Source organism: Syngnathoides biaculeatus, chromosome 15, assembly GCF_019802595.1.
Source record: "Syngnathoides biaculeatus isolate LvHL_M chromosome 15, ASM1980259v1, whole genome shotgun sequence".
Classification (NCBI taxonomy): domain Eukaryota; kingdom Metazoa; phylum Chordata; class Actinopteri; order Syngnathiformes; family Syngnathidae; genus Syngnathoides; species Syngnathoides biaculeatus.
In genome coordinates, this window is record NC_084654.1 from 22,886,319 (window position 1) to 22,908,147 (window position 21,829).

Genomic DNA, 21,829 nt, shown 5'->3' on the forward strand with positions numbered 1-21,829 from the left:
ATTTTCATTTTTTTAGAATTGAAATGGGATTATAGTAAATACAATGTAGAAGGTTTAAAAGAAGGGACTCCGCTTACGAGTTAATTACCATTGCGTTACATAGCGTTTGATTGGAATATTGACCTCTCCAACATGGCCGCCACGTCGTCACGTCTACTAATAGATTGGTTGTATGTTGCCGGTTTGTGGCTATGCTAACCTTAGCCAGCAGGCTAAGCCTCCTGGCAGCTGCACGAGAACTGACTGCGATTCAACCTTCGTCCTGTATTTCTGACTTAAAAGGGCCTCATAAGAAACAGCGAATGGTCATTTTAAAGAAGAAGACGACGCGGGACGTTTAAAATAATCGGAGAACAGCCGTCAATGTGACGAAAGGGTAAGCTTTTCTACACTCCTCAAGTATTAGCTTAGCTTTAGCTGAGCTAACTTGTTAAATGCCTCGCTCGACTTCGACTTTGGCGTTTACACGTTTGGCTTCTATATTAGCGGTCCTTAATCACGTATTTTTACCTCCACAGAATGCCACAGTCGTTACATTTAACATGGTTAAAACCCGATAAGATGAAATGTTTGCTAACCTAAGCTTGCCTCATTTTGCTTTCGCTTTTGAGTCGTGAGTTACCACAATTATTCTGATGTCTTTTAGGATCACATTTTCTTTTCAGGGATTGAATACGATTAAAAACCCCGTTAGCCTTAATTATGAGTGAAAATTAAAGGATATCGTTGTAAAATGTCCTGTAGGGAGCGAAGACACTTTAGTCCTGTGTAAAGAAAATTATGCAAATCAATCTTTTTGTGTGTGTGTCCATCTATTTTTAAACGATCTTTAAAATACGCATGCGTCAACTTCCACCATATTCTTTAAAGAGTAATTGATTTACATCCATGCTGCGTTACGATACCGAGCCTTGCACAGCCATTGCACATCTAGGCATGTGTTTTCAACTACAGACTCTACCCCAAAAGTTATTTAAAAAGAGAGTCCCGGGAAATAAATCTGAATTCCAGCCCCCACAAAAACTGTTGAAACAATTCTCTCATCATTTGCTTCTCTTGTGGCGCTAAACAATCAAACGCAAACGATTCTAATAAACCGTGTCTCGTTTTTTTCCCAGATCCATGGCAAAGTGGCTGAAGGACTACCTAAACTTTGGCAACCGGCGTGACCCCCCGCACCCCCCGAGGCCCGACTACAGCGAGAGTGAGATCCTGCGGGCTTACAGAGCCCAGAAGGCTCTGGACTTCGAAGATCCGTACCAGTGCGCGGAAAAGGAGCACCAAAACGGCGCCGGCGGCGCCGGCTTCGGTAGCTTGGACGTAAGCCTTCCTCCGTTCCCTGCCTTTGGTCTCAACTTGTCGAACGGTGCAGAGGTACGACTTGCAGTCTTCTTTATCCCTTCTCAGTCATGCAATTTTTTTTTCCCCCCAATTTCACATTTATTTACATTTTTCAACCCAATTCCCAGTTTTTTTTTTTTTTTTAATTTAAGGGGGAGTTTTTCATGGCAATTATTCATCAATTTCAGATTTTTCACTATTTTTGGTCTTGCCCGGTTCTCTGTCTTTTGTCTGTTTGTGGGTATAAATACAAATTCAATACATTGTATAAAAACGTGTACGACTTATTGTTTGCAGGTGAAGGTGCTGTCCCCCAAACACAGACTGATTAAAGTGGACTCTCAGGAGTTCGGCCATTGTAACATTCCCTTGAGTCCCGTAACAGATCAAGAGGAGCCTGTAAGACCCCCGGACCCCCTTGTAACTTTGCACCTGCACTCAAACACATTTCCATCGAGCGTCTTATCAATTCATTTTTCCCAGGTGGTGCCCTCCGCCCCCGTAGCTCCGGACACCGACACAGACTACTCGGACCCGTTCGACGCCCGCCCGGACCAGAGGACGCGAACCAACTGGGAGCCCGAATTGACCCAGTCGGACTGCTGCAGCTACATGGAGCCGTTTGAGGCCCAACAGATAATTTCAGGTTTATTAATCACGATTTGTCGCTCTCGGTTCGGGATATTTTTTGGGCAAAGGAGCTTGTAATACATGAAAGTGGAAGCTAATTAGTTTCATATTGTTCAAGAGTAGTTAATACTGTTATGCATTTGGACAACAATATCATAAAATGTTGTTCTATAAAACCGCAATACAAGCACTAATGTGGATATGTATTATTGTACATGTGGTGATTTTAGATTTTAATTAATTTGCATGAAAAAAATATTAAACCTCTCACAAATACGACTTATGAAATGTATTTTACACAGTTTCCATTGTGGTAAATATTTTTTTAAATGTATTTGAACAAATAAAGCTTGATTACATGTTTTTAATCCAAACTTTATTTCACAAATATGAGCTTCCCCTATAAAAATAAATCGTATAAATCACTAACCCAAACGTTTGTAAATCGAGGTAATGTTGCCCATTAAAATGCATCAAATGTTGTATTTTCCTTTATTTAATTGTCGTTTAGTCAAAAATACATACTGTGCAATATAGAAATAGGGGAAAACCTCCCATAATGCAGTGCAGCTTTTGCATCGTATTGTTGGAATTGCTTCCCAAAACAAAATTATCTTTGAGTAAGCAGAAGTAGAAGAAGTAGGCAGAAGAAAACATTTCAAGCCTTCTGTGGCTGTGCCAAGACTGTAAACTACGTAACGGTAGTAATTTTTCTTTGAAAAAGTTGTTCATCAAGCAGTGACAAACATTCCAATTTCTTTGTCTCCGCAGAAATGCAGCACAACAAGAGCGGGAGCGCCGGCGGCAGCCAGTTGTACGACAACCCGTACGAGGAGCGGTCCCGACAGCAGCAGCGCGCGGCGCCGATGCAGCATCAGACGCACGGGACTGACGCCGCACGTTCCCCCGTGGATGACCGGGGGAGCCGCCTCCCCCAGAACGACGAGAGGCCGGCCGACGAGTACGACCAGCCGTGGGAGTGGAAGAAGGACGACATCTCCAAAGCGCTTGCTGGTACGTTTCAACGCCTTAAAACTACAGGACGTGCGTGCGTGGAGGTCCTCCCGGCTCCTCGGTGCAGCACTAATATGTGGAGCTGCAAGGTTATGGTCAAAATGAAAATCACAATTCCCATGTTCCGCAAAACTTCCGTATTTATAGCACGCTGCCTTTTTAATAAATGGTTAAATAGGATTTTAACGCAAAGACACAATTTAAACGTGGTCGCTAACCTCTTTCCACTTCTTGCTTTTTGGGACGTAGTTCAGTTCGAGGGTGCCGGGAGGGAGCGCTCGCGTGTCCAGACGGAGCAGAGCAGGCTCGCCAAGGCCTCGAACGCCAACACCCTGCGCTTGGTTTGTGACGCCCTCCCCCTCCTAGGGGAGCGAGTCGACCCCTACGTGCCGCTAGAAAGACAAGTGTGAGGCGTCACGTCAACACCTTTCTGTCACGTTTAGAACCACAGCTCCAATCGAATTCGTAGATTTTTTTTTTTTGTTTGACTTTGCATTTTTATGTCAAGTTTCAAATTCACCTGTAAAAATATATATTTACTGTAATTTCCGGCCTGCAGAGCGCACCTGATTATAAGCCTCACCCAGTACATTTGTAAAGGAAATACCATTTGGTGCATATATTAGCCGCGCCTGTGGAAAAGCCGCAAGTGACCACATTGAAACCCACGTTGAAACATATTTACAAAGAAAGATGGTACACAGATTTTTCAAAGTTTTAATACCTAAGCTTAGCTCAACATAGCTACAACACGGTAGCACAAACTGGGATAGTGAAAAAAAAAAACATACGGTAAAAAAATAAAACAGCCGCGGGACCTACACGGTAGCAACACGGTAAGAGAGCACTAACAGGACCGGTTAAAAAATACAAACCTGAATCACTGAGACGCGGCCGCAAGGCGCTAGCATCACGCTAGCGCCGCGCTAACGCTACTCATACTGGTAAACATCACTGAGGCATGGCAGTAACACAGCAGCAACAGCTAACACGGCCGGTTTAAAAAAAAAAAAAAAAAAACATGCTGGTAAAAGTCACTTCCTCGGCACATATATTCCACCAGTGTCAGTGTTTTTCCGCTCGAGTGCCCCCTTGTGGCCGTTAGAAAAAATGCACAAATTAATCACATCACCACATAAACCGCAGGGTTGCAAGCGTGTGAAAAAATTTGCGCCTTATAGGCTGGAAATTACGGTAAATTAGAGTATAAGAAATATTCTGCTGGCTGTAAATCTTTTTTTTATGTATTCTTTGAATCAATTTGCTGTTTTTTTTTTAATCACTTTTGTCATGCCTTTTTTCAATTTTTTTTATGAATGATCTTTTTTTTTCATCTTGTTGTATTCCTGCTCAAATTGACTTTTAAAAATTTGTACAAGAAAAATTTAACGTTTTTTTTTTTTTTTCTTTTTCAGATAAATCTGCTGTTTTATTTTTAAAAATATTTTTACTATATTTTATTACGTTAAGAAATTTTTTTTCAACATAACAAGAAGCTCAATCTCAATTTGTGGCTGGTTTTGCTTTGGAGAAACGTTGGCTCTCTCCCGTCCACGCGCAGGTGGTACCACGGGGCGCTGGGCCGCTCCGAGGCCGAGACTCTGCTGACCCTGTGCAAGGAGAGCTCCTACCTGGTGAGGAACAGCCAGAGCTGCCGCGACGACTTTTCTCTCTCGCTAAGGTACACGCGACTTTGACGCACACAAAGTTCCAAACGAGTCCGTCCGGGGGTTCGCCGGGTCCAGTTTGACCCCTTCCGTCCGCCGATTTCTCCCAGGAGCTGCAAGGGCTTCATGCACATGAAGTTCACGCGCTTGGCCGACGGCTGCTTCGTGCTGGGGGAGAACAGCCCGCCCTTCGCCACCATCCCGGAGGTCATCCACTACTACACCACGCACAAGCTGCCGATCCGGGGGGCCGAGCACATGTCCTTGCTGTATCCCGTCATCGTGCAGACGCTCTGAAGGGACGTCGCGGGTCAAATTCGGCACGGTACCTGAAGAACCTGTACTCAAAGGCCAAAGGATGAGCGCCGAAGTCGGACATTTTAAAGGATCTTCTTGAACAGTTTTTGCATATGCTTGTAGGCGGCAGAGAATCCCCCCCCCCCCCCCCCCCCTGCATTTTTACGTGTTAGCGACCCATACGCTGGATGACTTTAAGGTACAGGTGAGTGTTTGGAGGCCCTCAGTGTCTCCTCAAATCCAGGACCGCTTTAGAGACTGTTGAAGTATCATAAAAGTGTGCGTTAGGCGTTCAAATATATCTTTTTTCGGTTTTATAAGATTTGAAAATAAAGTCCCGTTTTAAACTTTAACTTTTGCTTAATTTTTAATCGGCGCAGCATGAATATTCATGGGGAAATGGGACTTTGCATGTGTGGGGAAAAAAATTAGCAAAAACATGCAAGCATAGCCAGTAGTTCATCTCATATTTCATACTTTGCTAGGAGCTGATTTTATACTGTGATTAGTTTGGAAACCTGGTTATTGCATTACATATATTTGCAAACTATATTTGGTGACTTCAGGTGAGAACCAAAATCCTAGCCAATCGCAGTTAGGCTTTCTCAGTCACGTGAGTCACACACACACACACACGAAGAAAGCGTAACTGCGATTGGCTGGCTGTTTGGTTTTGAATTTCAGACAGCGAATTGTGGCGACAATTGAAAATGGGATCACTTTACATTTCAAATTCAATTTTCTGTGGCATTTCAAATTCAAATCCTGGTGGCACTAATTTACTTCCATAATAGTCGATTATACTGGATTGTCATAAATTATACAATCCTGCCTCCTGCTTCACTGTGTGAAGTTTGCATTTGATCAATTTTCAGTGCTAAGAGTTTTACCAAATCTATTCCTATCATTCAGTATCTGTGATGTATCAAGTGAAATGGAGGGGTGGGGGGCAGAGGATTTATTAAATACTGAAGGAAATATTGAATTTTGCGGTACGTCTTTTTCTGTCCGTTTTCTGTCCTCTTACGGAAGAACTTCCGTTTATTTTATTTTTGCAGTCCATACCGGAAGTGCACACATAGATTTCTTTTTTTAACAAGTCATCGCTATTCTCTTAGAAGCGCCTATCAATAGCTTTAAATTGAAATATTAAACATTTCCCTTCATAAATTTGTTCATTTGTCACCATTTTGGAGCGACTTAACGGAAAGGACGCTGAAGGTTTAACGGGCAAAAAGAGCACGGCGACGTCATCTTGGTCGTCTGGACACGAGATAATCTTGACACAAAACAAACATGGCGGGGTCAGCGGGGGTCCGGCGGTCGCTCGCCCTGCTCAACTAGCCGCGCTCCCGGGGACAGCGGACGCTTGGGCTGGGCTCGGAACATCGAGTCCCGCACTGCCGGCGACCTTGACGACTCCGTCATGGATCTGACGCGGTTGGCCGTGGACGCTGGCCAGTTTATCAACCGGGCTGTCCAGGTCAAAATTCAAAATCATAAAATAAAACGAAAAAATAGTAAAATGTCAGTTTTGTTCATTTTAAACCAAGACAATTCTCTTCATTGCCCAATAATATTTGCGTAGAAGAATATACTCATAATTGTCGAAATTACTTGAGTAACTTGTTTAAAATGTACTTGCCTGCCTGTCATAATTTATTGGTTGATTAATCATAACAACGTCAGATTAAAAGGAAAGTGTTGTTTTGTATAAAAGTCCCGAGATTCCATCAGGTTCTGTCATTACATTGGTAAACCTAAAATCCATTTTAGGAGAAAATGACTAAATTTGCAAGTAAACGTTGTAAACAGATGACATTTGTATCCATTTTCATTTTTGTGTCTTCTGAATGAATTTATGTAAAGTCATCGAATTTCAAAGCTAAATAATTAACATTTAGGGTATTTCTTTTGCTGTCAAGTTTGACGTCAACACTTTGTGAGCATTATACAAAATGGCAGCCGTATTCTAGTAATAGCATATTAACGTACATGCTGTGTCGTCCTTTGTTTTTCAGTACACGGGGGAGAGTCTCGGCCAGGCGGACAAGACCGACCTGGACCCCGACCTGGAGGAGCTCCTGACCCAGGTGGACGCCACCAAGACCTGGACGGACCTCATCGTCTCGCAGACGGAGTCCATGTTGCAGCCCAGCACGGGTGAGCGGGAGATTTATAACGCAGATTATTCATCCGTCCAGTTTCTGTTCCGCTTATTCGTTCTTGGTCTCAGGTCAGCTGGGGTCAGTTGATTTTAGGCTGGACTGGTCGCAGGGTCCTCGTGTTTTGTACTTGCATTCTTCAAGGCCTTGTTCCAAAGACTTAAAGCTTGATTTAACGCCACGAGAAAAAAAAAAATCACATGGTTTGAGATCAGGTGAACGGGGAAGGAATTCCGAAGTCTCTGGAAGAAGGTCTTCGGATTTCGTAACACTTGAAGAACGCACGAAAAATGCATTTGCGCCAGTGGCTTCTGAAATGTTGTGAGGCGTTGGTCAGGCAGGATTGAAACGGTTTCTTGATTGCTACCAAGAAGACGGCCCACACGTCGAGGTGTAAAACTGAACCTGAGAACTGTCAGACTGCGATAAAGCAACGGACGACTCCAGCTTTTGGTTTTTGCCGAGCAGCGGCCCGGCTGGAGGAGCGACTGTACGAGCGTTTGGACTGGCCACCCCCCGCTCGACCTCGCGCTCAAGAGGTCCTGGGAGACCAGATGGTTCAGGCCGGGCTGGAGATGGGAACCAACAGCCCGTATGGTGAGGGTAACCGTCACCATCCGAATGATTAACTTTTGTCATCGTCGCGATCGGAATGTATCGTTGTGGACCTCAGGGGCATCGCTTCTGAGGTGCGGCGAGGCTCAGAAGCAGCTCGGTCAGGCCCAGACGAAGTTCTCCCAAAGCGCCAACATCCATTTCCTCAACCCTCTTCGGCGCTTCGGCGAGTGTGAATACAGAACTATGCAGGTACCAAGACCTGGGCGGTATCATTTGGGTTCCTCTTCAAGCGGGTTCCACACATACCGATTTATTTTTTTTTAACATCTTGAACCCATTTTAAAATAAGAGTCACAAGAGGGGCAAGAGACGTTGGCTACAAAGGGAGTGGTTGGCTCTACGATGTGAAAATACTTTGTGTGGAAAAGGACATGACAAGTTACTTCTTGTCATCTTATTACCAAGCTTGAATTGAAATATTAGTGGTACATTATAAGTTACAAAGCTGTCACCTTGTCATTTTTCAGATTTCTGAATGACTTATGAGGCACGTTATTCGAACACTTAAGGTTTCCCCTCTTCAGCAAGGTTCCTGATTGTCTGTGGTCCCGTTCCACGTCACAATAACGGCAGCGGAGCGTCGAGCGCACAAGTTCAAAGTTGTGATTGTAAATATTGAAAAGCGTTTCTGACTTCTGGCCTTCTGAGCAGATTTTGGTGTAAAAAGGCCTCTTAACACACGCCCACACCGCAGAATCATCACTCAGGGTAACTTTTAGAGACATGAGACAATTGGGGCTTTGCGGACTTTGATCGACCTGATAGTCGGCATGTATGGACCCCCCCCCCCCCGCTTCGGATCACAATTGCGGTCCTAATCCTCCATTTGTGCTTAGGACGAGCGCAGGATGTTGCTGAACAAGCGTTTGGACTTGGACGTAGCCAAGGGCAGACTGAAGAGAGCTCACGAGGCCGAACGAGAGTCCAGGGTGAGTTTTGACACCCAGCAGGAATCTTCGCGCACTTTATGGGATGCCATCGTTCGCCATTCTGTTGTCGAAAGATGTTAAATCGGCGACACGCTACACAATCAATTGGTGCTTTTTTTTTTATCTAACCATCGATCCATTTTCTTCGCCGCTTATCCTCACTAGGGTTGCGGGAGTTCTGGAGCCCATCCCAGCTGTTAACGGGCAGGAGGCGGGGTACACCCTGAACGGGTCCCCAGCCAATCGGAAGCCACACCGAGACAAACAGCCGCACTCACAATCGCACCTATGGGCAATTTAGAGGGTCCAATTAATGTCGCATGATTTCGGGATGTCGGAGGAAACCGGAGTGCCCACCCGGAGAAAAGCCACGCAAGGCACGGGGAGAACATCCAAACTCCACACAGGCTGGTCCGGGATCGAACCCGGGACCTCAGAACTGTGAAACTAACGGTTTCCAGCTGACCCACCGTGCCGCCTCTTTTTATCTATTTACTTATTTTATAATTTTGCTATTTGCAGTTGCTATATCGGCATTCATTGCTGATTCGGTGCATTTTTGAAACAAATATTCATATCACTCACAATTTGCCGTAGTGTGTGATTTTTAAGCGTGTGCTGTAATTTTTTTCCGAGCATAAAATAAAGGGGGAAAGATTTATTTTTTTCATGTACACACATACATGTAGCTTTGTCTCCCTCTGCTGGTGCTTTGGTGTGAAAAGATCATTTTTTTTTCGTGTTATTCCAGCCTCTATTCTTTAATAATTTGACTCCTTCAGTTCAAAGTGAGGCGGCACGGTGGATTAGTTGGTAAAGCGTTGCCCTCACAGTTCTGAGGTCCCGGGTTCGATCCTGGACCCGCCTGTGTGGAGTTTGCGTCTTGGCTTTTCTCTGGGTTTCCTCCCACATCCCAAAAACATGCAACACGAATTGGACACCCTAAATTGCCCCAAGGTGTGATTGTGAGAACGATTGGTTGTTTGTCTCTATGTGCCCTGCGATTGTCTGGCGACCAGTTCAGGGTGTGCACCGCTTCCTGCCCGTTGACAGGTGGGATTGGGCTCCAGGACTTCCCTCAACCCCTGTGAGGATAAGCGGCTAAGAAAATGGATGGACCGCTCAAAGTGTGAACCAAAAAAAGGCATGCCGCCGCTGCGTATCTCCATTTCTGTCACCATTTCCTCTCGCTTGCTGTTTGCTTCATGGGTTGTGAGTTGTATTCTGCCTTTCTCTCATCTAATGTGGGCGAGTCGAAAACGTCACTTAATGTCGGACCCCCACCCCCACCCCAACCTCTCCCCTCGCTTCAGAATCTGAACGCAAACCCAATGGACGACGACTACTTCTCTTCTCACGTGTCCTACGCGTTCAGATTCGTGCGCGTTCGCTGGATGAAGGTGAGTGGGCCCGAATCCGCTCCGTGTCCAAGTCAACCGCGTCACCTTTGCTCTCGTCCAATCAGATGTGGGCGCAGGAGATCTCTCAGGTGAGCGAGTAGAATCCACGCAGCCAGCGACACTTTTTCTCATTTGACGTCCCTGTCCGATAATGGAATTAATTTATTTTGGGGTAAAGGCTGTGAATCCTTGTGGCTGCACCGTTCTTTGGTTTTTAGGCGGAGGTGGAGCTGAGGATCTCCGAGTCTTTGTTCCTCCGCCAGTCGGAGGTCGCGCGGCAGCTTCTGGGAGAAATTAGGAACACGCACGTACGTACGCACGCAGCGCTCTGGAAATCAAATTCCCGCCGCCTGGTGTTTTGAACAATTGACGTGTCTTGCCCAAATCCGCCATTTTGTGGTTTGTCCGTTTTTTTTCTTCTTTGGGTCAGGACAAGCACGTGCAGAGCCTGGTCGACTTTGTGGACGCGCAGACGTGTTACTACGCTCAGTGCAAGCAACAAGCTCTGGAGCTCCAGAAACAGCTGGCCGGGTTCGCAACTACATTGTTGTTTGCATTAATCGTTTTTAGTTTTTAAATCGTTGTTTCGATTTCCATTTTGTTTGAAATGTCGTCGCAGCGTCCCGGCGGTGTTGTGCTCCAGCAAGTGGCAGTCGTCGCTCACCAACGGTGCGCCTTGTAAAAAGCAGGAACCAGCGGAGCAAAATCGAGTCTCCGCCGCCGCCGTCGTCGTCCACCACCTTCCGGAATTTGACCAAGACTCTTGGACGACGGCGGCGAGCGGTAACAACAACAACAACAAGGAGTCTGATCGCGCCTGTCCGTCAGAACAAGGACATCCTCCATCTTGTGAGCCGACGTCTCCCAACTAGTTAGGACGCCGCCGTCTCACAGACCTCTTCCGGTCCAGTTGGGACGGATATGTGAAGACCAAATGGAACAGTGGTAGATAAACGACGGCATGTCGGTTATATGCAGTGCGCCGCGTACTGCTCCTAGCTAGCAACCAGCGTGATGCTTTAGATCCTTGCGTTGTATTGTCTACGTCAGGCCTAGTTTTCCTTCAGGGGCGACGTTCACCTCCAATTGGATCTCAAACGGGCCGGACCAGTACATTCGAAGCATTGTAAGCTATAAATAACGTCAATTCCCAATTTTGCCCATTGTTTTGGTGCTAATAATTACAAGTACATTTGGAAAATATTCACATTTATTGATTATCAGCAAAGTACGGAGCCCCTAAGGGTACATGGGGGGGGGGGGGACTAACTTGTTTCTCATTGTAATGAGAAACTTTCTCATTGTAATGAGTAACTAGTCCATTGCATGTGCACATGCCTAAAACACCCTAATTCATTTCAGTTTGCATTTCTACGCAACAATAACAATGCAGGAGTTAGTTCGGTTCTAGTTTCATCCGGGACTTTATTATAAAGACATTGCTGCTTTGCTAGCAAGTCGTCACCGTTATGTTGTGTCTGTGAGACATTGAAAAATAATTTTAAAAGTCTTTAATGTCAATCAGTTTAGCTTAGCAAGCGGAAAGGAAGCGTATACTGCTATATTTGTGCGATAAAAGTTTACAGTTATACTCACTCTTGATTTGATCGCTAACACTGTCGGGTATATTACTTGTTTTGAGGAAGGAGACCGAGTCCTCTTCCGTTGCCTTTCAGCTGACATGCGCAAAGCAAGTTATCGTTTACAGCTAGCTGAACGTGGGAAGCCAGGGAGCAGGAAGCTACCGCTAGCTAGCAGGTAAATAAGCTACGCCCCATAGGGTCGCATTTCTCTGCACTTACTCATTACAATGAGAAACAAGTTACTTTATTTTTCAATGTCCCTTTAGGGCAGGGGTGTCAAACTAATTTTTCTTGCGGGCCACATTGTGGCTCCGGTTTCCCTCAGCGGGCCGTTGTGACTGTGAAACAATACAAATACTTAATCGGCGCATCGTATTTACATCATCAATTGATGATCTACTTTTGGAACCAGAAATCAAGGGTAATGAGTTTTTTCCAACTATTCATGTTTGCTAACACAAAAATGCTTGTAATATCTCAACTTTATCATTTATGATGCATGACAATTTTTCTACACATTTTTACAGGAATAATTGAAATTGACACTAGATTTGGCTTCACGGGCCACCGAAAATCATGTGGCGGGTCGGATCTGGCCCCCGGGCCTTGAGTTTGACACCTGTGCTTTAGGGGCTCCGTAAAAAATGTTACGAATCAGTGTGTTGTTGTTGTTGTTGTTTTTTTTTTTTTTACATTGTTGACCAAGTAACTCGTCACACCATCGGAACTAAAGCGGGAACTTTTCAAAACGCGGCTGCGGTTCTCCCCCTGCCTGATTTAAAAAAAAAAAAAAAAAAAAAAGATACAAGTGCATGAAAAATAACAAAAAGGCTTGTTGACTGATATTTTGCCAATATTCAGTGTCTTAAAAGTACTGTTAGCCTAATAGCATAATCGCCTCGGTCATTTTTAACTCATTGTAACGAGAGCAATATTTAGCTATTATGTCATTATACTCGTGATATTTCTACAGTAGCTATTCATTTCCGCAAAATTGTATTCTTCAGCGTGTAAAGTCGGGGCAGCGTTTTATATGAAGTCGGCTGACTTTTAGCCTTGGAGAGCGCGTAAACGTCAACGGGGCTGCGCCTCGGACGCCGCATGCGGCGTGGGACTTGAACGCGGCGAAATCGTATCAGCGTTGCGTAAAAGCGGACACCCCCCCAACTGGTCCCGATAGGTCAAATGGGTTGCGGTTACCACATCCAGATGTTCATTTTCCCCTCGTCGAGGCCATGTCGTGTATGTAATGGGGGGGGGGGGCGTATATGGAAATACATACATGATGTAGTTGATGACATCATGTAAAAGACTGAAGGTGTGTGTGCGCGGTGCCAGTAAGTGGTACAATGCAGCTGGCATGTGTTTAATGTGGAAAGAAATGTGCAAACAGTGATGTGGAGCCCCCAAAATAGATTTTTTTTTTTGGGGGGGGGTCTCCAGCAGTTTCTGCAGGATGTTGAATTTCACAATATCACATGCAAGGTCATGTTGCAGTACAACACTGCGACCTCTGGTGTATTATTTCCTAACGCCAGCAGTTCTAGAAGTGCCGTTTATTGTCCATCCATCCATCCATTTTCTTTGTTGCTTATCCTCACGAGGGTTGCGGGGAGTGCCCGAGCCTATCCCGGCTGTCAAGGGGCAGGAGGCGGGGTAGACCCCGAACTGGTTGCCAGCCAATCGCAGGACACATAGAGACGTACTCATAATCACACCTACGGGCAATTTAGTGTGTCTAATTAAGGTTGCATGTTTTGGGGGTGTGGGAGTAAACCGGAGTACCCGTAGAAAACCCACACAGGCACGGGGAAGAACATGCACACTCCACAGAGGCGAATCCGGGATCGAACCCGGGACCTGAGAACTGTGAGGCCAACGCTCTCCAGCTGCTCCACCGTGCTGCCCGGTTTATCAGTTTACAGTAAAAATTATTTTTTTAAATATTTTTTTATGTAATGGGCTATTTGACAACAGAAATGGCAGCAAACAGCACCGCCGCTAGTCTGACATGCTAGCTAGCTAGCTAGCTAACAAGCTGTCAGCGTCAACGTTAGCAATGATTAATTGTGTGGAATTTTCTGGCAGGCTGGTTGTCTTGAAGTTATGGAATTTAAAAAAAAAAAAAAGTGTCATATTTGTTTTACACCTGCAGCCGCGCTGCCGAGTCACACTCGGAGAGTCTGCGGTCTGACGGAGCGGAAAATTGTGACGTCGGCTACAGAAAATTTCCCGCAATTAAAGAAATATAATCCAATGCGCAACATTTTACACTAAGTACCAGATAAAAATATACGACGCTCCCCAAAGATCACAATAACGGCCAACGTTGAAATACAATAGCATAGTAGGAGCAAGTGTTCATCGGAAGGGTGGTTTTATTCTTAATGCATATTCTTATTGGACATCACTGGAACATTACTTTGAATGTGGGGGCGGGGGGGCGCGACTTAGAAATGAAAAAGGTACTTAAAAGTTTTATTTAAAAAAAAAACTTATTAAAGATTAAATGGATGGCACTGCAAATTCAAGTCACATTTATTTGTTTAGTCATTTTTTTTTTAAAGTGGAGATGAATTGAAGTGGATCATACGCTTGATATTAAAAGCACGACCGTTGCTTTAAATTTCCTGACTCGCCCCCCCCCCCCCCCCCAAAAAAAAGTCCAATCATCTCAAATTGAATTCTCCTTGGTGGCCTGCTACTTTAAAAAAAAAAAAAAATAATAATGCAACTCTTTCCGTGTTCCATCAGCGACAGGAACGAAGAATAAAACATCTCGTGATGAGCGAAAAACAGAAAAATGACATCTCGCATGATTAACGACTTCCCACCGGGGCGCAGCCGGCCGGCAAAACGAGGAAAATGCTGCATTCTCGTCAATTTCGCGGGGGGACGGGAATGCAAATCGTTAAAAAACAACAAACCAAAAAAAAAAAAAAAAATGGCGTGTCACAAGGTACGTCCTCTTCCTCCTTAAGTGCTGTCGTCGATACGGCGTCAGCAAAGTATGAAAGTTTTGTACTTTTGTAAGATTAGTTGTTTGCTTGTAAGGCCGTGAATCGCCGGTTCAGGACGTACTTTGGGCCGCGATCGGGTACAGCGAGGGAACAGGATGCGAAAAGGAAAAAAAAAAAATGAAAATAAAAAATAAACCAGCTGCTTATCTGTTGTGTAAACAGGAATTAAAAAAGCAAAGTGTTCTCCCGATGAGTGACAGATTCTCAAATGAAGAAAAATATGACGTAAAATAATTTCTGCTTAGGCGAGAAACTTCTAGCACACAAATTTGTTGGTGGGAAGAAAAACGGAGGAGGGACGTTCGGCCCTCCTGTTACGTCACGGGTCAAATCGACCCATTGGAAAGTTGAGAAAATGAGATTATGGAAATGTCAATAAATCAATATGTATTTTTTCAATAACCCCTAACCCCTTGCATCCTTGAAAAATGCTACATCAATCATGTATTTTTTTTTCAGCAGCAATGTGTGCAACGTCATTCCCAAAGCGCATGTGAGTGTCATTTTAATCCAAGCTGCTTATCCCCACAAGGGTTGCGGGAAAGCTGGAGCCTCCAAAGGTGGGCGTGTGTCTGCCGCTGCACCGTCAGTGGCTCCATGTGAGTGTTATTTCTCATCTTTCATGAAATATTGATCGATTGGCCCGGTGTTTGTAGTTAAACCGCGGGGGGGGGGGGGGGCTCAAACTGGCGGCTCGCGGGCCATTTGCAGACCCCCCCCCCCGAGGTGATATTTTGTGGCCCCCACCTGACTATGAAATGGTAATCCGGCCCCGAAGTTTTACACGAGCGGGGGGTTGTGGCTCTCGGGGGGCGTGACGGTGAAAGTAATTGGAAAAAAGGTGAAAGTAAAAACAGGGAGGTAATCTAATTGCAGAAGTCTGCACACCCTCTTGCCACTATTCCAAAGCAGTGACCACTTAAAAGGCTTCTGAAAGTTTGCATGTTCTCCCCGTCCGTGGCGGCGTGGGTTTCCTCCGGGTGGACACTCCGGTTTCCTCCAACGTCCCAAAAGCCTGTGCTCCCCGTGACTCTCGTGAGGATAAGCAGTGAAGAAAGAAAGAAGGAGCTTTGAGGCCCAATGACCAAAATGGAGTTAGCCCACTCTGGGTCTCAGTATCATCTGTTGACATTTCGGCTTGCTCCATTCTTTGTGTTATTTGACGCTCCTCTGGTGGCGGTTGTTTGTTTTTCTTTTCGGGGGTGGACCCCCCCCCCCGAAGTTACGACACGAAGTCGTCACAAAGCGGACTCGAGGGAGGTTTATGCGAGGGAACGGGTCGGCCTCCCGCTGTTCTCGGCACCTCGCTTTTGTTTGGTGGGTCCGTTTAATGTTGCGGGCGCTCCCCAAAGTGCTCCCGGGTCGCTTTTTCAGGGGGGTCCGGAGTCAAACCGCTGATTCTTTCGTTCTTTTCTTGGCACGCAATCCACGTTTGCACTCGTGTTGGATGATCTTGGCAAAGTAGAAGCGCTCACTCACCAACGCGGATTTGGAACAATGTTGGAGAAGTGACGCTTACTCGAGTTGTTTTGTGCACAGAGGGAAAAGCTCTGACTTCTTCGAGGTCGCTGGTTAGAGCGTTAAACTCGCAGTTCCGAGGACCGGGGTTCGAGTCCCGACCCCGCCTGCGTGGAGTTTGCATGTTCTCCCCATACCTGCGTGGCTTTTCTCCGGACGCTCCGGTTTCCTCCCACAACCCAAAAACCTGCAACGTTAATTGGACACTAAATTGCCCGTAGGTGTGATTGGGAGTGCGGCTGTTTGTCTCTCTGTGCCCTGCGATTGGCTGGCGACCAGTTCAAGGTGTGCCCCGCCCGCTGCCCGTCGAAAGCTGGGATAGGCTTCAGCGCTCCTGGGACCCTTTTGAGGATAAGCGGTGAGGAAAATGGATGGATTGATGGACATTCAATTTCTGCGATACTTTTAATTTTTCACACAGTTATTTTTTCAGATTGAAAAAACAATATTTTTTCTATTTAATGACTGAAATTATTAGCATTTTTTGTGTCAAATTTGACATCTTATTTTTTTTATTTGATCCCCAAAACACAGCAGTGATTTGTTTGTTTGTGTAAATTACAGAATATGTAGATATTTATATTGAACATTTGTTCATAAACACATTAAATTCTTTTGTTTTTCACCAAGACAGTCATTTATGATGTTTTTCCAGATTTTTGTCCCCCAGGACAATTAACAGCTATATATAAATATCTAGATAATTATATTTTTTTTTTTTTTTTTTATTTTTATTTTTAACTACAAATTTTTTAAAATATATCTTTTTCAAACTCATTTTATTTACTCTTCCCCCCCCCTCCCATTACATACAGCGAACAAAAGGAAGTCATGTTTTTTCTTTTTCAGGTTGCTAAAATGAAAATAACGAGATTTTAATAGAAACGCTAACCTTTGAAAATTTTGGAGGAGGGTCGGGGGTGGTTGGAGGATGTTTTGTGGAATCATGAAAAAAAAAAAAAATTGTGCTGATGTGTTTCAACGTTGTTGTTTTTTCTTTCTTTCCTCTTCCTGTTCCGAACGCCTCGATGCCGACTCGCAGGATGTGGATTGTCGCAGCTTTTTTTTTTTGCTGGGCACCGCCAACACCCGGTGACCCCAAACCACATCTGCGACAATAACACGAAAAAAAAAAAAATAGAGACCCTCTCATCCTGCGTTCCGCTGCGGGGAATCCTCGAGGATGTCCCGTAGGAAGTCCCAAGTTTTCACTTCAAAACAGTCTCGGGGCTTCCGATTGTTTTATATTTTATTTTGGCGAGATTTTGTTTTTTCTTGATGGAAGCAGCGGTCGTCCGACATCCCAAACTCTTCCTTTTATGGTTTCCTTTTCAAGTCGGCTCCAACTCGTCGCTTTTTGAGAGATTTACAAGTTAGGCGGCACGGTGGGGCAGTTCCAAAGCGTTGGGCTCACAGTTCTGAGGTCCCGGGTTTGATCCCGGTCCCGCCTGTGTGGAGTTTTTACGTTCTCCCCGTGCCTGCGTGGCTTTTCTCCGGGTGGGCACTCCGGTTTCCTCCCGCATCCCAAAAACATGCAACATTAATTGGAAACTCTAAATTGCCCATAGGTGTGATTGTGAGTGCAGCTGTTGCCCGTATCGATGTGCCCTGCGATTGGCTGGCGACCAGTTCAGGGTGTACCCCGCCTCCTGCCCGTTGACAGCTGGGATCGGCTCCGGCACTTCTCGTGACCCTTGTGAGGATAAGCGGCTGATAAAATGGATGGATGGATGAATACTCCCTATATCAAGTCCTTATCAGGTGAAATTCATGCTCTGTAGGATTTAAATCTGGAGATTGACTGGGTCCGTCTAACCACTTCACTCCCACTTTTTTCACCTGATGAACTCCAAAAGCAGTCATGTCATTATCCAAGCTGCTTATCCTCACAAGGGTTGCGGGAAGGCTAGAGTCTATCCCAGCTAGCTTCAGGCAAAAGCCGAACCGCACCCTGAACTGGTCGCCAGTCAGCCGCAGGGCAGATATCGACACCATCACTGAGCGGGAATCGATCCCACGCCGGCCGCACCAAAGGCAGGCGTGTTCCAAAAGCAGTAGTAATAATTAATGTAATTATAAATATTATATTTATCGTCATTATATAATGACGACGATGAATATGGTATTTGTCCAAAAAGAGAGACTCCACACAAGTCCATTCTCTCGATGCTAAAATGCATGCTCTATTGGGTTTAAGTGGCCAGTCTAAAAGCCTTCCACTCCTGACACACGATTCACATCATCGTAGTGATATTTACGTGAAATGAAAAGGAATTTTTATTCAAAACTGGAAATACGGCGCTTCTCATGCCACGCGACCACGTATTCTTACCAGAAACCTGTTCAAACTGAAGAACCCCCCTCCCCCAACCCCCCCGCCCCCCTTTGCAGTACAAGACAGCAAAAAGTCAATCGTCCATCATATGCCCCCCTTTTGGAAAAATGATTTTCACGACGTCGCCTCCAGAGATGAATTCTATTCAGTTCTCGGCTGGTGGTGCCCCCCCTCCCCGAACAATACCCCAATTTTCTTCTCCGAGTTGACACATTTCCTCCACCGTTGCATTACTCATACGCAGCCCCCCCCCCCCCCCCCCTTAACTTAACATTCCGTCACCCCCGGACCTCCCCCGCCCCCCTCCCTCCTCCCTCCAGCTGAGTTTATAAGGCGGCCTCAGCGGGCTCCCAGCGAGCACTTTTTTTTTTTCCTCCCCCCGGCCCCCCCCCCCCCCCGCCCAGCGTCGACCAGAAGCCGGGCGCTTCCTTGACTACCTTTCGGACCCCCATAAAAATGGGCACGCTGACAGTACGGGGGGCGCTGAGGGTGTGGGGGGCGCTGTGCATGATGGGATGCGTGGCCGCCTCGCCGCACCTCAACCAGGTGGACTACGGGGACGTTTACGACAACGAGGTGTCCAAAGAGCAGCGCGAAGGTACCGTCGCCTTTGGTCTTCTTTGGGTTCTGACATTTAAGTTCGGAAGGCGTCCAAAGTTCCACTTTCGGGTCTTCTTTCAACATTAAACCATATTTCTCACATTTAGAGGCCAGAAGGCTTTTATTTACTCAACTGCAGAGGAGGCCATTATCTCTGCAAATGTATATTTTGAATAATTATATATATATATATGGGTATAAAAATATGTATATATATACATATACATTTTATATATATAAATTATAATAATATGCATCTCATTTGACAAAAAGATATATAAATGACTATATAAATATGTATTAATTTTTTCATTTACTATTTTTTAAGAATAAATGTCTCATTAATATTTTTTGGACCTCGTTCATGTATTTTATTTTTCTTGATTTACAACAATTATATATAAGCTAATATATTTTATACCCGTTTATAGCGTGTTGCTGAGGTGTTACTGCCGCGTCTCAGTGATTTTTAGTGGAATATTTTATAATATAAATTCTATATAAAATCCCAATTTTATATATATATTTTTTATTTTGTCCATATTTAAAATACTGAATACTTGAACTTTAGCCTCAAACCTTTCATACACTGGAAATATTCTGAATTAATGAGTGTTTTTTTTTTTTGTTAATTATTGTGAATACTATTGTGACAATTCCTGCCCAAAATGTCACTAAAATTATGAAAATTTAATTTTTTTAAATTGTATACATGCAGAGAAAAGACTTTTTGGGTTCACCAACTGCTTTAATTCAGACTATTTCACATAACACGGTCTAATTAACGCGTTGAGTATGAAATTGAAAATAATTTATTTTTCATGTTAGTTTTTTTAAGCCCTCATAACTCCTAAATAAACTTTTTTCATGCATTCATTGTTACATTTTTTAAATGTGTATATATAGATTTTTTTTTTTTTAAATTGGGATTCTCAAAGTGTAGTACGTGCGCTCCTCCTAGTGGTCGATGAAATAATCACAGCCACCAGCAACCAGTTCAGTTGTATTTAACTTTTTTTTTTTTTTTTAATTACTTTTTGCATTAAAATTAAAACAAACAAATTGTTTTTGGTTTGTAAACTTTTATTTTTTTCCCCATTTTTTTTCATATTTTCATTTTCGGATACATTTTCGGCGCTCAGATCACAAGCGAGTCCTCTGACCATTTTCAACCTGGAGGACCCCCGTTGGACGCCGTTGACGTCGAAGCGATTTTTCGAGTGTTTTTTTTTTTTTTTTTTTTTTTGCTTAAACGGGTTCTTGACGTTTGCGCTCCTCAGACGACTCGGCGGCGGCGGCGGCGGCGATGCCTCCGTGCCAGTCCGGCGAACTCTCCCGGTGGGACGAGCTCTTCGTGGCCCTGGAGAACTCTCACATGAGGCAGAACATGCTTCTGGAGTCCTCGGAGTCGTGCTGCGGGGCCACGGCGTCCCTCAGGGCGCAGCTGGAGCGCCTGGCCCGGGGATCGAACCACCAGTGCCCCCCCTGGCAGGCCGCCCTCAAGGCGCTTCACCAGGATCTGCTGGCGCTCCGGGAGGAGGGCGAGGCCAGGGAGAGGAGGTTCAACGCCACCTTGCAGGCCGGTAATCGTTCCAAACCCTCGCCGGCCGCCCTGAAAGAACAGGAAGTGGCGCAGGAAGCGACGTCGCCCCCCGCCGACAGCGTGGAGAAGGCGCTGGTCGCCATAGCGACCGAGCTGCAGCGGCTCCACGTGCAGCTCAGCCGAGTCATCCAGGAGGCCGGCGCGCTGAAAAAAGACAGAGGGGACTCGTGAGAGGCCCGCATCGGACGGACCGCTGTCGTACAGTGGATATAAAAAGTCTACACACCCCTGTTCAAATGCCCGTTTTTGTTGTTGTCGTCATATTAAAAAATGAGACCGTGAGAAATCATTTCAAAACTTTTTCCACCATTGTGAGCTACAAACTGTACCACACACTACCCCACTCTTTTCAAGAGGGCTAGAAATAAAATAAACAACCCGGATATGATGTAGTTGCACAAGTGTGCACACCCTCTCATAAACTGGGATGGAGCTGTGTTCAGAATTAACCAATCAAATGAAACTCCGTAAATCAGGATGCACCAATAACAATCGACTGTTCTGATAGGCTTTTCCTGCCGTTTTTGTCAGCACATCTTTCAATACCAGCCATGGTCGGCAAAAAATAAATAAATAAATAAATAAAAATACAGCATCACTGGGGATCTTATTGTGAACAGGAAAAGGCTATTAAATATTTTGAAAGGCACTGAAAATACAATGAAATTTTGACAAATTCCAAATATTACCCAGTGTCAGCACAAAACACGGAAGCTTAAAAAAATATCTGAGTTTAATTTGATGTTCATAAGAAGCATTTTAAATGGCCACAGCTTTGGAATAGTGGCCAGTATAGAGGGTGTGCAGACTTCCGCAATTACGTTATCTCACTCGCTGTTTAGTTTTATTATCACTTTTTTCCCCCAATAACATTTATAAGGGCTGTTGGTCACATTAATAGTGGAAAATGTTTCGAAATAATTTATCAGGCTCTCGTTTGTTTTATAACACAAAAAAATGGCAAGTTAACAAGAATGTGTAGTTTTCATATCCACCATATATTTGCACATTTGGATTAATATTGAGGATTTTTTTTAACCCTCTTTGAACTTTTTTTTTTTTCAAGTTTGATTGCAGCTGAAGCAATAAAGAAGAAATTAAAAGAAAGC

General features: G+C 44.8%; 3 protein-coding genes across 5 annotated transcripts; all 3 read left to right on the plus strand.

Moving 5' to 3' along the window:
- Window positions 1–169: 169 nt before the first annotated feature.
- On the plus strand, window positions 170–4,977 carry LOC133513201 (SH2 domain-containing adapter protein F-like). Of its 2 annotated transcripts, none has more exons than XM_061843731.1 (8): window positions 170–376; window positions 1,119–1,374; window positions 1,639–1,740; window positions 1,825–1,987; window positions 2,743–2,985; window positions 3,235–3,391; window positions 4,547–4,666; window positions 4,763–4,977. In XM_061843731.1, exons 2-8 carry the CDS (start codon window positions 1,123–1,125, stop codon window positions 4,947–4,949), a joined length of 1,224 nt encoding a protein of 407 aa, XP_061699715.1. In that variant the 5' UTR covers window positions 170–376; window positions 1,119–1,122; the 3' UTR covers window positions 4,950–4,977. The 2 variants fall into 2 exon arrangements, with proteins under 2 accessions (XP_061699715.1, XP_061699716.1); XM_061843732.1 differs by having other exon boundaries at window positions 1,119–1,320.
- A 1,069-nt stretch (window positions 4,978–6,046) lies between these two features.
- On the plus strand, window positions 6,047–16,916 carry LOC133513202 (endophilin-B1-like). Of its 2 annotated transcripts, XR_009798421.1 has the most exons (11): window positions 6,047–6,432; window positions 6,971–7,112; window positions 7,583–7,711; window positions 7,788–7,921; window positions 8,569–8,661; window positions 9,975–10,061; window positions 10,127–10,150; window positions 10,280–10,369; window positions 10,492–10,592; window positions 10,681–14,603; window positions 15,127–16,916. XR_009798421.1 is itself a non-coding variant. In XM_061843733.1 (10 exons), exons 1-10 carry the CDS (start codon window positions 6,376–6,378, stop codon window positions 10,931–10,933), a joined length of 1,110 nt encoding a protein of 369 aa, XP_061699717.1. In that variant the 5' UTR covers window positions 6,047–6,375; the 3' UTR covers window positions 10,934–15,097. The 2 variants fall into 2 exon arrangements, 1 of the variants encoding a protein (XP_061699717.1); XM_061843733.1 differs by lacking the exon at window positions 15,127–16,916 and having other exon boundaries at window positions 10,681–15,097.
- Window positions 16,917–18,947: 2,031 nt separating this feature from the next.
- Window positions 18,948–21,708, plus strand: LOC133513203 (pentraxin-related protein PTX3-like). The gene is made up of 2 exons (XM_061843734.1): window positions 18,948–19,115; window positions 20,398–21,708. Exons 1-2 carry the CDS (start codon window positions 18,974–18,976, stop codon window positions 20,889–20,891), a joined length of 636 nt encoding a protein of 211 aa, XP_061699718.1. The 5' UTR covers window positions 18,948–18,973; the 3' UTR covers window positions 20,892–21,708.
- The last annotated feature ends 121 nt before the right edge of the window (window positions 21,709–21,829 follow it).

Excerpts from the sequence above, each read along its gene's own strand:
- LOC133513203 (XM_061843734.1), top strand. The coding sequence starts at position 18,974 with ATGGGCACGCTGACAGTACGGGGGGCGCTGAGGGTGTGGGGGGCGCTG. Across the intron at positions 19,116-20,397 it reads GTCCAAAGAGCAGCGCGAAG|ACGACTCGGCGGCGGCGGCG; the intron begins GTACCGTCGCCT and ends TGCGCTCCTCAG.
- LOC133513201 (XM_061843731.1), top strand. The coding sequence starts at position 1,123 with ATGGCAAAGTGGCTGAAGGACTACCTAAACTTTGGCAACCGGCGTGAC. Across the intron at positions 1,375-1,638 it reads ACTTGTCGAACGGTGCAGAG|GTGAAGGTGCTGTCCCCCAA; the intron begins GTACGACTTGCA and ends TATTGTTTGCAG. Across the intron at positions 4,667-4,762 it reads GACTTTTCTCTCTCGCTAAG|GAGCTGCAAGGGCTTCATGC; the intron begins GTACACGCGACT and ends GATTTCTCCCAG.
- LOC133513202 (XM_061843733.1), top strand. The coding sequence starts at position 6,376 with ATGGATCTGACGCGGTTGGCCGTGGACGCTGGCCAGTTTATCAACCGG. Across the intron at positions 7,113-7,582 it reads CATGTTGCAGCCCAGCACGG|CGGCCCGGCTGGAGGAGCGA; the intron begins GTGAGCGGGAGA and ends TTTGCCGAGCAG. Across the intron at positions 10,151-10,279 it reads GGGCGCAGGAGATCTCTCAG|GCGGAGGTGGAGCTGAGGAT; the intron begins GTGAGCGAGTAG and ends TTTGGTTTTTAG.